General features: G+C 35.4%; 1 protein-coding gene across 10 annotated transcripts in view; it reads right to left on the reverse strand.

The window, feature by feature from the left end:
- Positions 1-16,800, reverse strand: part of Nova1 (NOVA alternative splicing regulator 1) — a 121,018-nt gene that overhangs the window by 5,642 nt on the left and 98,576 nt on the right. For 6 of the 10 annotated variants that reach the window (XM_021179363.2, XM_029484827.1, XM_029484824.1 and 3 more), the window contains 2 exons: positions 11,811-11,882; positions 1-273 (listed from right to left, as the gene is read on the reverse strand). The exon at positions 1-273 is cut by the window's left edge and continues 5,642 nt beyond it. In XM_021179363.2, coding sequence (XP_021035022.1) covers positions 1-273; positions 11,811-11,882 — 345 coding nt within the window. Of the gene's footprint in view, positions 274-10,030; positions 10,249-11,810; positions 11,883-16,800 lie in introns of those variants that run through there. The other 4 variants (XM_021179364.2, XM_029484830.1, XM_029484826.1 and 1 more) reach the window with 2 other exon arrangements.

A 16,800-nucleotide genomic window follows, 5' to 3' on the forward strand; every position in this document is an offset into this window, starting at 1 on the left:
ATTTGCCACTGGACCTGTCACATTGGCATAACTGATATTGAGACAGCTGCCACTCTGTGGATCCTCTTGTATCTTCTGGATGATAAGTTCAACAGCTTTTCGGTTTTGTTCAGGTTCTCCACTCACAGTGACAACCCTCTCTTGCAAGTTGATCCCATCGGGTTTCTGGGAAAGCTGCACCCAAGCCCCTGACTGCTCCATTATAGCCTTCACAGTAGCACCTCCCTTCCCTATTATCAGACCTGCTGTGCTGTTGGGAACTATAATCTTTACCTGTAATTAAAAAAAATACGTATAAATAATACTTCTGTTTTTTGCACATGCATCATATTACTTTGCTATCCTAGAAAAAGTACAATCATAAATTGACAATTAGTTTAAACATAATTTATTAAGATGGAAATACCACAACTTTAAAGTGACTTTTATCATACTTTAATAAAACTACCTTGTACAATGAGTTTCCAAAGGAAAATGCAACTTTCAAGTAAAAAAGCAATCTTCAAGTCAAAATTATTAAACAAAAGTTTCCTTAAATCTCTGCACTTTGCAATACAGTCTATAGAAATCAGCATGTCAAAAGAGGGACTTATAACTGCATAGATGGTAATGTCTTCATAGAGCTAAAATATCAGAATGCCGCTACTGGTTCTTCATCTGTTGCAGCTTAAAGACTCTCTCTGCTCCACGAAACAGTGTAGAATAATGAAAGCAAAGTTAACACAGACAGCTGTAGAAAATACTCACTTAAACCTTTCAAAACATTAATTTCATGTTCCTTTTTACTTAGAAGCCTGGGGGAGGGGGGCTATTCACAAATATCTTATTCATTTTATGACTATATTTAGAGGTAAAGATCAATAAAATTATTGGACAAATAGTCATTTTAAGTTTATGGAAATTGGCCACCAAATTGTTAATAACGATTTAGGATGCTTCTTAAGTTAAGGGGGTGTGAGAGTTCCATCACCTATAGATTCTGATGATGTGACTCTCCATTTTAGAAGATAGTTCTAGTTAGATCTATAGATTCTGATGATGTGACTCTCCATTTTAGAAGATAGTTCTAGTTAGAAGTAGTGCTTGTCACCCTATCATCGAGCAGTGATGAGAAATTACTGTAGTCACTGAGTGCTTAGGACAGTGCACTTGGGTCATTCTGTTAATTTATACTGAGTATCCTGCCACAAGAATCATCACATTCTGTCTTACTTCATCACAATAAAGTCATATTGGTCAAGCACACAAGTATAGCACTTTCATAAACCCCGAAACTAAAAAGCTAGATACTAACCTTGCATTTATATTTATTGACAACCACGTATCTATCTCTATCCCATCCCTGGGCTCATCAAACCTGCAACTGCAGTCACTGACAGGGCACTGAAGTAACATCTTCATTCTCTCTGAGGCACAGATGTTAGACTAGGTGGCTAAGTCATCTCTAACATCTGAGTGGAAGTTTAGCTTCTGTATTTGAAATTTTTTTTTTGTAATGCATTAGTTAATTTGAAGCAAGTATCACCAATGCTATCTTAGAACCCAAATCTGCAAAGTAACATTTTTAAAGGCAGTTGGTTAGGTCTGGCCATTCTGCTCTTGAAGGAAGCAGGCAATGAACATAAATCCATGCTCCAGACTGGGCACATGTGAGTGCATTTCTCCATCTTACACACACTCTTTATTTGGTTTGAACATATAAAATATTTTTGGATTCTAATTTTATTTAGTCCTGTGATAATAATAGCTAAATTTTGGAAACTATAAAATACAAATTTAAAACCACTTCTTAGAATTGGCAAATATATTCAAAGTTGCTGCCTAAGTTAGTTTTATTTTATGGAGGCCTTTGGAAGGATATTTTAACAGTTATTAATTTTAGTAGACTTTGCCAGAAAATCATTTGTCTTTAAAGAATCTCCAGCTGCATATATAGCAGAGGACAGCCTAGTCGGCCATCACCAGGAGGAGAGACCCTTGGTCTTGCGAAGATTCTATGGGCCAGTATAGGGGAATGCCAAGGCAAGAAAGTGGGAGTGGGTGGGTTGGAAAGCAGGGAGAGGGAGGAGAGTATAGGGGATTTTTGGAGAGGAAACTAGGAAAGAGGATAGCATTTGAAATGTAAATGAAGAAAATATCTAATAAAAAAGAATTACAATTATAATTCTAACCCTAATTCTACCTTAGGCAATTATAAAGATGAAATAGAACTTATTCTAGAATTATTTGACTTAACAGTATTTTGCTTTCCTTCTGAAACATTCTGGTTTTTTTTTTTTGCAAATAATGTCTATTTTAAGATTTATCACACATACAAAAATCCTGGAAAAAAACAAAACAAAACAAAACCAAAATCCTTCAGTAACACTTCCCAATAAGATTCTTCACTGAACTAGGCAAGATCTGCTACAGACTGTACACTTCTCTAGAGTATGCTTCAAGTCTAGCATTCTGTGTCTATCATCTGTAGACATAAAAATCCCATACTCAGTCCACAGTTTAGCTGTGAATTCCTAAGTGTATCCCACGCTTATTGTGTTTCTCTTTGCATTGGTCTTTGGTGTTTTCCATCTGACTGGAAGGTTTTCTCTCTCCTTACAACTGACTGTTTTGTCAGTGTGTGTGCTTTCACCTCTAATAAGTCTTGTATATTCTACCATCAATTTAGCTGCGGCTACCTATAAAAAAAATCAAACTTCATACCCCTAAATGGTCATTTTCCCCACAATTCTTACTATGGTATTTCTTCTAAGCAGAAGTTAGCCACAGTCATTTGCCCATAGGTCACCCTCTTATCTGACCATTCCTATTTGTACCTGATTTAAGTTACACATGGGTAATACTCAGAGAAACAAAGTAAAATATATATATATGGGAATAAACTATTTAAAAGATGATTTACCATAAACACAGAGAGACATTTATATGTCTATGCACAAAATACCCACCATTGGATTAAGTATGTTTTAATTAAAAAGAGATTTATTTATCTCACGTGTGTATTTTTCTTGCATGTCTATAATTGTATCTGACATATGTGGTGGCCACGGAGGCCAGAAGAGAGCTCTATTTCTCCTGGAGCTGGAGGTAGTTTTAAAACTCCTTGGGGAACGGTGCTGGGAACGGAACCCAGGTCTGTTACAGGACAAGTAAGCACTCTTAACTGCATATCAGTAATCTCTAACTCTGCTTTCTTAAACCAAGAGTATTGTTTATCATCCTCAAATCCTAAAATTTCAAGTCACATATTGCATATATTGAAATATTTAAAAGTTAAGAGCAGTCATGTTTTAATCTTATCAGAAAGTTTCTGAAAACAACACTACCAGGTTTTCAGTGACTTAAAAATCTAATACTGTTACACTGACAAATAAACAAGTATATTCCATCCACCTGATTCCTACATGTTCACTATTATTAAGGTATACTTTCCACCACGTTTTCTAATTTCATACTATCTGCGAGTGGGTAGCGTAATTCAGCCATGAAAATGTGTTCAGATTAATTTTAGAAGTGTAAGACTGAGTTAACGTTATTTGATTAGGTGGTGAGAGGGGCTAGTTAGTAGGATGGCTCAGTGTGCATGGGATCTACGGACTCACTCCAGGAGTAAGAGTACTACAAATGTCCCTCCCTTTCTTTCAAGCTTTGTGTTTTAAACTAATACTATACCTGATATACATGAGTATCTCTAGAATGTTTGTAGAGGTGCTGCCTCATTTTTTCTTAACACATTATTTTTTTCTTCTCTATGTTAGCTAGGATAGTGATGGAGAGACTGAACCCCATTTTGTCTGGCACTGGAATGGACAGAAAATGAACAATCATCTCATAAAACTTGTAAAGGGGAAAAAAGATTTAATATACTTATTTGAATTAATGTTATTTTGCTTTGCTTCTGAAACAGTCTTCATTTTTGTGAATGATGTCTATTTTAAAGTTGCATTGCATCAGTGCTTGGGAGGTGTAGCTGGAATGAGGAATAGGAAGCCGTCCATGCTTGCTAGCACAGAAGCACTTCAAACTTTCACTGTTACTCTGAGATGACAAGCACTCTAGACAGTTATGGGAAAAGGAAAGCTGTTAGAGTCAACTGCAGGGAACCAGAGAACGTGTAAAATGATACAATATGGCAGAGACATCTATTTTAGAAGTGAGAATAATTTAGAGTAGTCTTACTGCTTTAAAAAAAATAAGATTTTTCTAAACTGAAGTTTTGTTATAGAAGTAGGGCTATTTACAATTACTCACAGGTTAAATAAAAAAAGGCTACTCATGTTATTATTAAGGTCTTCCCATATCCATTTTGGTATATATGCACTTAAATATATGCTCAAGAATTCTTAACTCTAGTCAGCAGAAAAGTGTAACTGAAAATTAAAAAAAATTTAATATGCAATTTATGGCTCTCAATTTTTTATTTTTCACCAGATTCAATATTTAACTTAAGAAGTGAAAGATGAAAATAGCTATGATACTATGTGTTCAGTGATGCAGATGATGGGAAGAAAGGACACACACTAGCACATGTTGCTTGATCTGGACATTTCAACTTGAACTATCTATTAGACACTAAAGTGAAAATGTCAAGCAGATGAATGGCTGTGGGCCTGGAGAGTAGGAAAGGCTTGAGAGGTAAGGAGAAACTTTGTATCATGGAAATATACAGGATTACCCAGATAGGGTAAATTCACAGAGTGCTTAAATAATGACCAATAAAATATTAATGGGCAGGGGGAAGGTCTGACTTTAAAAATCATCAAAGATATCAGATTAGTAAATTAGCCACTGTGAGGCCACATTATGAACGTGTGTGTGTGTGTGTGTACACTTCCACACCTACACTAACAGTGGATGTTCTGGCAATGAAGGAAGCAAGGGGAGAAAGCATCTATTTAATTGAGTCCCAAAGTTTTTGGTAATAACATTCCAAAACAATCTAAAAAACATGATTATGATTTCTATATAAAGATCCCCAGGGCAAAAAAATCTAACCCTATCTATCTATAGCTAAGTCTACTAATGTACCCTCAAACAGAAAAATACTTTTTGAATAATATGCCTTTGTACCTTAAATCATATTAAGTAGCAAACCTTCTCAATCCTAAATTAATACCAACACTGAAACTTTTATAGATATCAAGCTGTTTAAATACATGTGTCATCTTGCCCCCCCGGGGGTCATTACATTAGAAACTCCACAAGCTTTGATATGAATCTGGACTCAGGAAATTATAATATAATAAATATGAAAGATAAAAGTACTATATGTATTATATAATAATTTAATTTGCTATAATTTTAAAACCCATTTCCTGACAGTAAATGAGCATCTCACTGGGATAGAGCATCTCTTCAGAGAGCCTTTCTGACACACACTAGCACATTCCAAGATGTACAATAATGCAGGGCATTTTGAAGCTCGGAGGCACATACAATATCAAGTAGTTCCTCTGAGAGACTTTCTATTTTAATATGAAATTTATGTTATGAAATAGATATGTTAATTTCTATTTAACATATCATGTTAAATTGACACCTGTATTTTCGTCCTCTTGTCATTTTAAACTAACTTTTAGGAGGAAAGACATAGTGATAAAAAGCTAGTAATTTTCATATTTCTGCCATTAACCTGATGCATTCAAACACAGAAAATGGCAGATATTTTATGACCATTAAAAAGAGGAAAATTCTTCTTAGTAACTTACTTCGTTTTAGCTCACAGACAAAAGCTATTGGACTAGTTTTCCTGGGTCTTTCCCATCACTTTCACAGATTCCCACATAATTATTTGCAATACTAGACATCCTTCAAGAATTATACTCTAAAGATCAGGCCATTTTCTTATTTTTGCTAGTGTAAACATCGTTGAAATACATACACATACAGCTATATATCTACACATCAGAATAGTTCTTAGCTGAGATTCTTAAGAGCTGTACCATAGTACTTCCTTTACCAATATTGTATGAATGCTTAGTCTGCTAAATACCATTTAACTTCTAAGCACACACATTTTTTCTGAATCTGATACATGGGTATCATACATACTGAAATAAAATTCTATCTGAGATAAAGGTCAGCCTTGTGAGAGACAGTGCAACTGAGCCTGATTCTGGACATGCTTTTCCTGGACATTTGTATTCCCTTCCCTGTCAGTTACCTTTCCTGAACCTCACTCATTTTTCTATCGGATTTTCAAAATTTTTCCATAGGAATTGAGAAACACTTTATATATCAGGGGTGTTAGCACAGCTGAACACCAGGAAAGTATAACAAAGACTATATGTTCTTTAAGCTTAATCTCTTTATTCAATCAACCAATTTCTCCTATTTTCTTTACACAATTAGAGACAATTCCCGAGCAGAGTTTCATTTGAAGGATTCTATGAAACATATGATTATGTTCTATGCAATAGCAGTCGGTTAACATGTACCTTCTCAGAACCTACTCTGTATGCCCCAGGTTCTGGTTCATACACCAGAGAAGACAACAGAGAAAATCCCTATTGTCATACAATATAATGTTCTAAAGGAGTGATGGGGCACACAATACACAATAGGTGTATTAGGAAGGAAGTGCACAGTTCTCCCAAGACAGCAGAACAAAACGCAGCAAGAACCATGCAATCCGAGAGGGAGGCCAGGCAGGCGCACTAAACAAGGAAGTCAAGTGGCCATCTGGAGTAGATGGATTTGGAGTAAATAGTCAGACAGACTACAATGGTGTTAAGCAAACAGGTCTCTGCGATTAGAATTTCACATGTGGAAAGACAAGAGCTGAGGAAGAATCTGTCAGAATCTGAAAGGAATAGTAACTGTGTGATGTGAATACCCAGAGTGGGTGAGGGGTAGTGTTGGGCACAGATAAAAAAAGAAGTAGTGTGGTCAGAGTTAGAGCCTCACAAGTGCTGGTGCAATGCTGGGTATACTGGTGTTACCAGGTAAACTGGTTTAGAACAGTTGAGATGTAAGCAAGAGAATAGAAACTTTCAACAGTTGAAAAGGAGGTTTAGGTTGGTCTTTGGAAATGTTGAAATGAATGAAGTACTTAGATGTGTAAGTGACAGTATTAAGCAGGCAGCTGCATGCAGTCTGGAGTTGTGCTGTGAGAGGCTAGGTCAAGGAACTTGGGACCTGAAGCTTAACATTTATAAAATATTTTTGAAAACAATAAATTTAAATCATGAATATTAAAACATGGGACTGGAGAGATGGCTCAGCAGTTAAGAGTACTGACTGCTTGCAGAGGTCCTGAGTTCAATTCCCAGGAACCACATGGTGGCTCACAACCATCTGTAATGAGATCCGATGCCCTCTTCTGGAGTGACTGAAGAGAGTGACAGTGTACTCACATACATAAAGTAAATAAATTATTTAACGAAAAGAATGTTTAAAACATGGTAAGAAGCATGTATGAGCCCACACAGAGATTCTGTGAGTTCATGGTTGCTTGAATATGGTTTGAGAAACAGCTTTTGTCTTTGCTACAGTTCATGTGCTAAAATTTGACCCCAATGCAACTGTGTTGGGAGGCCAGGGCATTAAGTAGTATATATATTTTATGGGTTCCACTCTCACTAAAGGGTTACTTCTACTATATGACATGTTTGTGGGAATGCTTTCTGTGTCTTCTGCCATATGAAGTCACTATGTTGGTTCCTTTCTCTCTATTCTACCCTCTGCCACGTGAGTATGCTGTAAGAGAGCTCTCATTAGATGCTGGGTCTTAGACTTTCCATCCTCTGGATCTGTGAGAAGTCTTCTTCATATGGTAGCATGTAAGGCATGAAAGCATCACAAAATGCCTGAAGCACAAATGCTGAACATAGCAGACATAAAGGGCAATGCACATGATGCTCAGGAGTCCCATATCTGAAGAATAGGAAATCCATCAGTGAGATGCTACAATAGAGAGAAGAAGAGAGTGAAAGCAGGATCAACAGAGCACAGTCAAAGCTGAACCCTGGATTTCAGGGACAGGAAGCACATCACAGGAGCGAATGTAACAAAACGGATACACAGTGCTGGCAGGTCAATAACATGTGGACTGAGAAGGAACCCCTGGCTATCACTACATATCGGGTGAGTGGTGGAGGGAAGTGCCCCACTGGAGTAGATTCTGGGACAGAAAGAGCATGGGAAACAGAGTAGAGATAATACTTTTGAGGATTTTGCTATGAAGGATGAGAAGAGGGATTAGTTTGTGGAGGAAAGGAGAAATGATGAAAGAAGGCTGTTCAGTGTTTTAAGATCAGAGACAGGAGTGGGAGGTGGGAAGAGAGGGTAAGGAGCAGTACATCACATGCATCTATGGGAGGGTCACAATCTAAAAAGAGAAAAGATGGGAGAAAAACAACTGCATGCATATTGAAATACTGTGAAACTGAGTCAAAAATTGACAAAGAATAATTAGAGAAATGGATATGCTTATTGTACAACTGAAATAACTGATTTGATAGGAACTGAGAGAGCAAGGCCTGTGGAAATAAATGAAAAGGCAAAAGTCATGTATGTGAGGTGTTGGTCTAATAAGTACTGTCAACATCAGTTTTAGGAAGCTCTCTTTTGATGGCTTCAATGATTTCAGTGGAGTATAAATAAGGTTATAGGTTAAGAAAGGGGGAGTAGCAAGATCAATAGCAGAAAAGGGGAAGAAAAGACAGTTCTCAGCCTGCACCTTTTATCTCTGCCCCCTCCTGATAACCATACACCAGTGACTGACTTATAAAAGTATGATGAGATGACCGAGTATATAAGCATCTTCTTGGAATTGATAAATGCTACTGATCCTGTTGACACTTTTGAAAGTTTAACCAATTCTCTTTGCCTTAAAGTTTTTTTTCACTTGAAACCCTCATAAATAAATAAAAAGTGCAAACATTCATCTTAAAAAATTAAACAGATAAAAAGAAAAATAAAATGTAGCAGTGCCAGCTTTACCAAGTGTTTACTAATAGAGACCGGGGCATGTCACTACTAAGAGCAACGGCATGCTCTCTAGACTGTAATTATACAACTAAGCTGAGAGCAGTGAACCTGACCACAGAAATATCTTGGACTTCAGAAGCAGACAATACTAGTATTGGTATGCTGTTTACTCGAACATTTAAATAAGCTATTCACCAAGTCCTTTCCTTTTAAAGGCTAATATTTTTCACACTTCCTTTAAATGAAGACACTCAGACACCGCAGCACTGTGAGAAGAGCTGGGAACTTTCATATGTCAGATGAAAGGCTCTAAGAGAGCCTAGCAACTGAGTCTCACATGGGCTTACTCAGCAGGAAAAGATGGAGACAAGGTCCTCACGACATACGGTGTGCTCTAGGGTTCACTTCTGGCTATCTATTTACAAGGCTCATCACACAGTGGATCTTCCATCTCCATGGGTGTTACTGCTGCACAATACTGTGCACAGACAGTGTGATCCAAGAAACAGGTTAACAAGGCTGAAGACTAAGTAAAAGGCAAGTGTTAAAAATGATAATCTTTACAGTGTAAAGTTTTGGAATGTTGGCTCTGCAGAGCAAGCATATCATTTGAATTACTGTTATGGTTTTCATCTCTAGATCTTTTGCATATTTACAATTGTTTTCTGCACAACAGTAACACAAATGACTAATGGCAAATGAGAGGTACATCAAAATCATTTAGCTAATGCTGATTAGAAAACAACATAAATGTTAATTTTTGACTGTATTCTGTTTTGCTTATAGAAATTTTCTTTGGGGGAGAATTTTTTTCCTGCTTTTACAACAGGGTTACACAAGTTATAACACAGGGTATTAATTTTTAACCTAAAATAGAAATCCCTGATTTTTGCCATTTCTATCAGTTATAAGAGTTGAAACATATTTGAAAATATCTGGGTAAATATAAACTAAGTTCAAATTAGTGTATATCTATGTGTATGTATGTATATATGCATATATATCTAGTATTTTACTATTGCAAACCTTAAGATTATTAATTGAGCTATATTTTCCTAAATAGACTATATTTATAGACATAGATCTGTAATTAGGGCAATTCACAAGAAATGCTCTATATTTAACGTGTGAGTGAACAACAAAGATGATATTCCTTTACTGCTACCATCTAATGGGAACCTACCATGAAGGAGTACAGGGGAGAGCTACAAATTACTAAGAATGAAATGTTATTGATAAGCTACAATTCTTTCAATAAATTAAGGATTTGCTCTTCTTCGTTTAATGCTTGCTTCATGTGATCCAGGAGCTATGCTTCTTTGTACACAAATAGGGAAAAAAAAGAAGAAGAAAACAGTATGAATAACAAAACGTATCAGTACAGTAGACAGAATATGAAATCACAGTGCCTATATTTCACATCATTATGATAAAATACTTGGCAGAAGCAAGTGTGATAAAAGATCTAGAAGGTAACAGAGCATTAACAAGAAAGGAGATATACTTGGTCTTTTGAGGAATTACTTCATTAAAATCCACATTAATGTAAATAAACTACAAGTCTAATTTCAGAGACAAAATCAGTAGACTGGCTTTCTAGGTATCATCTTACTTTGAGGGAAATCATTGGTCTTGCTATGCTGTACTCATCTGTCCAGCTTTTGTTGAGAACTCAAACCCTGATGAAGCATAGGAGAGACATTTCAAACAAAAGGCAGTCATTCCTTCCCTTGGTTCTAAACCACAGAAGCAAAGCATGGGGGAATGGACGCAAAAAAGGGAGGCTGGAGAACAGTGTTGAACTCATCGTCCCAAAGGGCCTTAACTTCAGGGACAAAAATGGGAGCACCATGACATCCTTGTGGTTAAAGAAAGTGTCATTTCATAGAAAGAAAATCAAACTCCTACTGTATACCAGTATCCTAAGAGTGCTTAGATTTGCTTAAGTCATTACATTTTCCCTAGGTTACAAAACTATTAGAATCATGCAATGAGCTAACTGATCCTGATGGCCTTACATTAAGTAATATGAGAAATGCTGTGTATACTATGTGTAGCAATATCTTGTTGGCCAACTAATAAAAGTATTTTAAAATATAAGATGTTAATATTTAAATAATCACATGAAGCTTTATTTACTGAAACTGAAAAGCAGAAATAAGAAAGTACTTCTCATCTGAATAAAACTCAACTCACACAAAGTGAAAATGTTTAAACATTTTAATACTTATTTTACTCAACAAATTTGAAAAGTGGCCTGCAAGTATTTAGTTCCCAAATAACTTTCAAACTGAAGCAATAAGATCTAATTTTCATTGAAAGGTTTAATACTCTTGTAATGAATGTGGTTAAGAGTTCATATATAAGAAAATATATTGTGTTTCTAATTATTAAATAACACTAAAATTATACCAGTTTTCAAGCTAGAAATGCTTATCATTGAACTGTTTACAAAGTAAGGCTGGTTTCAAAAAAGTAAAATTACTTTCACCCTTAAAGACACACCGATGCTCAATTTTAATACAATTCATAACCCATGTTATATGCTTAATTTATTTCTAAAAACTACTAAGAAGATATATTGAAAGAGATGAAAAGACCAACTCATAAATTGACAGCCAGGGCTTTGTAAAGTGATCACTGTTTTAAGAACTCCAAAATTCTGATAAAGTCTACCACCTGAATATTTTTTGTTAATGAAGTTAAAATGCATGTAAAATTAAAAAAAATGATTGATATTTATTTATTAGGTTATTTGGAATCTGATCATGGTGCATATATGAGAATGAACGAATAAATCCTTAACCCACCAGTATCTGTTTCTCCAGTTGGCACAACCGCTGTGAAAGTATGGTGTAGATGAGAGGATGATACTGTACCTGATTGGCTCTGGAGGTGGTCATGGGGTCAGATGGAGAGGACTTGGTGGTAGTTGGGGAAGATGGCAATGTCTGGGAACAAAGCAGTTCAGGAGCAAATCAACGTTTATGAGCCTTAAGCTGATCATTAAACAAAACAAAACGAAATAAAATGTAATATAACGAGAACAAAATCCTATGGACAAAGTTTCCACCTAGTCGTTCAGATTTAATGGAATTTAAGGTCAACTGAGTAACTAATATATGTAAATATGCATGCATAAGCATGTAAAAATAAATTCATGACTCGAAATCATGGTGGTGACTGATAGGAACTCACATGAGTGCTAAAGGCAGCCTGCCCTTATGCATGAAGAGCAGTCCCATTTCTTTCCCTCTAATTTGCTTTGGGGAAAAGAGATGTCAAAGAAAATTCAAGAAATTAGATGAATAAAATTGGAAGAGCCACTTTCCTAGCAATGAATACAGTCGGAGATTTGAAGAAGTGGTGAGATGAAGTTTACTTTGGCATAAAAGTATCCACCTACTTAATATGTTGAACATCACCAACAAGCTGATTCCACATGAATTTAGGGATCCATACATAAAAGCAATTTAATTTGTAGTTCTGTGTTCTTAATATCACATTATCTTCTAAAATATTAAATTTTAATATACTTAGAGCCATCTGAAAATGTAAACATTAACCTCATTAATAAACATGTTAACTGACAGCATTCTAAAAATTATCATTATGCTAAATGGTACATTCAAAATAAAGGGTATAATATGTTGTACATCATCCACCTATGTTCAAAGTAACCACAAGATACTATGAGCTGATTTTTCTGTCCATTTCTAAGCATATGATAAGCTACAGAGAAGTGTTGTAGCAAACTGTAGATATTCACTGAGTCATTCACCCAGACCTTTTAGAAACCTTTACTTTCTAGCAAGGCAGTTCAGGGTTTTGTTCAAGTGTTATATTGTGCTTAACATATAATATGACCAGGAAAGACCTTTTAAAGGAAGTATTTCTTAATAGGCAAATAGGATAGTTTTGTATAGTTTAGACAAGCCTGTATGTGTTACTTTGTTATATGCCTATCAGCTTCTGATATTTGAGCAAAGACCTAACTTAGACGTTTGCCAGTGCAAGGGAAAGTATATGAATATGTATGTGGGCAGATATTTGTGTTTCAGGTGCCAGAACTTTGCAATTTAGACAGAATAAAGCAGTTCAGAATAAAATCAATGACAAATTGGATCAACTCACTGACTCCTGGTAATACCATCAAACTACTTGCACAATCAGGCTATGCTTCATTACTTCTTCCCTTAAAGTATTTTCTTTCTTAAAACCTACAACACCTAGAAAAGTAGTTGGCCAAAGACTTTTTCAAGCCATACTATCTCTCAATTTCTCTCTCTCTCTCTCTCTCTCTCTCTCTCTCTCTCTCTCTCTCTCTCTCTCTCTCTCTCTCACACACACACACACACACACACACACACACACACACACCCTGGAAAAGGTACTAAGTCAGGGGTGAACCCTTATGAAGACTTAATAGCTTCAACTCTTTTATTTTCTATTTTGGCTTTGCAATTACTTCTTGTCATTCTCCTAGAAAAACGTTACTTTTCATCATTGGAAGTCACTTTAACATGTATTTTCTTTTCCATGCAATGATGTGCTGAGGCCTTGTTAACATGATGGATGCTATTGTTTGCTGTATGTGTTCAACACTAAAGTTTAATTTTCTCAACCTCAGTAAATGACATGGGATCATAGGAGGGGTCACATACATTTAAACATCTGTTCTGTATAAACCTCGGGCCAACACTCAAGTTCATGAATAAATAGATGTTAAATCTAGAGTCCCTTTCTCCCATTATAAGTTTACTCCATACTAAAACCAGATCCTGAATGTCCATGTTCATTAAGATAGAATGAATCTGAAGTACTGGATAATATCTTGTTGAGATACAAATCCTCATGAGGTGTTTAACTAGGGCAAAGAGGTAGATGTAACAGCAGCAATATGAGGCTCAGATTTTATAATAACTTAGATTCAGATGATCTATCAAAATTTTATTGCTATTCTTTAGGATTTTCATATATTCTTAATATCTATTAATAATTGATGCAGCTCATATTCATCAAAATTGTCCTTAATAATTTGGTTGCTTTCCCTTTCTTCTATGGATGAAATAAATAATTTAAAACTCTGAATTATATTTCTGTGCTTTAAATATCTTGAGGTTTTATCATTAAGCATGATGATTAAATAAGTTACATTTTAATATTTTACGTAGGTGAGAATTAATCAAACATGTACTACAAAGGATATGGTATTGCAGTATCGCTGCAAAGACTTAGTGTATTTTCTAGGGTGAAATATTTGATGTAATAATGACAGAAAAATGTGACAACTTTCCTAGCTACTACTCACACAGATCCTTTGAAGCACAAATGCATCATTTTTATAATTTGCAATAATAAATATATGTGAGGCAGTTTTCATTTCAGTTGACTTTTCAAATTCGAGAAGGAAAAACTGCCCTAATAAACAGATGAATATGAATATATTACAATAGTGCCTTTAGTTTAAAGGCTCATATTAATTAGGCCAATGGAATAGTTGGACAAATTGTTCTTAGGTCCACAGATATGGAGGAAAAACCCTTGTAAAGTGTTTTGATATAAAATATAGGAGTACAGTGATTTTATTAAGAAAATACTTAAAGAAAATATCAACTTACTGTGCAGTTATTAATATATAGTAATTATAAAATGCTACCAATTAAAATATTTTGTAATATGTAATTATCTGACTATCCCAGTAACACCAATATTAAATTTGTAATGTATACCATTTGTAAAGCACATATTTTATTATATATATATATATATATATATATATATATATATATATATATTCAGTTTCAAGTGGCTTTGAGCCCTGCTTCTCCCCTTCTCCTTTCACAGGAGAAGTCTTTTTACCTATATTACTTGGATGGCTATTCAACAAGTCATTAGATTCATTAGGCTGAATTACTTGTTACAGAAACGATTTTTTTTTTTTTAAAGATTTATTTATTTATTATATGTAAGTACACTGTAGCTGTCTTCAGACACTCCAGAAGAGGGCGCCAGATCTCGTTACGGATGGTTGTTAGCCACCATGTGGTTGCTGGGATTTGAACTCTGGACCTTTGGAAGAGCAGTCGGGTGCTCTTACCCACTGAGCCATCTCACCAGCCCACGATTTTTTTTTTTAAACTGAGTTTCATTATATAGTGTTGACTGGCTTGGAACTTGATAAGTAGACTAAGATGGCCTTGAACCCACAGAGATCTGTGTGCTTCTTCCTAAACAGTGGAGTCTTTGAAATATAAAGTCTTTTTTTTTTTAATATCAAGATTTTTTATCACTAGACCTTTTGTAAAATATTGGTGTAACTAAGCTTTAGAGAATTAAGAACTAAATGTTTTAAGAGAGTATATGATGATTTCTTGTCAAAATGAGTTTTGTTGGTCCAGAGATTATTCCATAAACAAACTATACAGCAAATGTGGCTTTCCTTCTAAGAATTCTATAGCAGTATTTTTCTAAGGACATGTAATATTTACAGGGAAACCACCAAAAGCAATGCGCAACAGATCTCAATTGTTCTCTTTATGCACATCTGCCAACCAGTCAGTTACTTTAGTCTACTAATCACAAGTTCCCCAAACTTTCAGTGTTATATTAAACAAGCCCTCCACACTACTCCTTAAGAACCAAATATTTAAATAGCAACTCTTCAATTGGCGTATTGATGAAACCCCGTCTGTCCACAACATTAACATTAGTCTATTGGTCTATTCATATTTCTCACCAGTAACAATGACTCAAAATTTGGTTTGTTTTAAGCACATAAAGAGTAAAGTGGCGCACGCCTTTAATCCCAGCACTCAGGAGGCAGAGGCAGGCGATTTCTGAGTTCGAGGCCAGCCTGGTCTACAAAGTGAGTTCCAGGACAGCCAGAGCTATACAGAGAAACCCTGTCTCAAAAAACAAAAAACAAAAAACAACAAAAAAAAAGAGTAAAGTGCATCGAAACCTTCACTTTTAAAAATAATCTTAAAGATAAATTAAAGGAGCTCTCCCAGACAATGAGGAATGGAGGAATGATCTTATTAGTCTATAATACTCTTCAATGTAAGGTCTTGCTAATCTGTCCCCTATTGTACTTAACTACCATTAATTTTCTCTAAACATTAGTACATATATTCCAAGTCAGTCAGTCTTGTTACTAAAGAGCTGTGGCAGCCTTCTTTCCAGTTGCATCATATCTCACCCTTCTAAAATGGGCTTTTCCCTGACTTCCTTGCCTAAGTAGGCTCCTCTGAGATTTATGGTACACTGTTTACACTATACCTCTAGAATATAAATATGCTTTCATATTTTCATAGGGTAAGCAATATTACAGAACAGAATAGTATCAAGTACAAGGGGTATAATTTTGTATATTTTGTAATTAAGAAAGTATTTTAATAAATTTATGTTTGAATAAATATTGTTCAAAAATTGATTAATTTTGCCAACTTATGACCAAAGTAAAATTTGGGGCAGACTTAAAAAAATCTAGGTATTTTTTAAATGTAAGAAAATTCTTCAAGTTTTCCTAGCTTTTTCCTCAAAAAGTTGGATTTTAAAAAGGATCCAGAATTCCTGTCCTGTAGGGGGACTTTTGGGGTGAGCATGCAGGAAATTACACTCTCATAATGCCACCAGTCAAGAAGGAAAGGTGCACCTGGATAGAGTATTATGGTTTATAAAGCATATTCAGTTAGTGACTTGTATCGGTGAACACAATGTAGGATATAATTTATTAGAAATCCACAGCACGGGGCTGGTGAGATGGCTCAGCGGGTAAGAGCACCCGACTGCTCTTCCGAAGGTCCGGAGTTCAAATCCCAGCAACCACATGGTGGCTCACAACCATCCGTAACAAGATCTGACTCC

This window comes from Mus caroli, chromosome 12 (genome assembly GCF_900094665.2).
Source record: "Mus caroli chromosome 12, CAROLI_EIJ_v1.1, whole genome shotgun sequence".
Classification (NCBI taxonomy): Eukaryota; Metazoa; Chordata; class Mammalia; order Rodentia; family Muridae; genus Mus; species Mus caroli.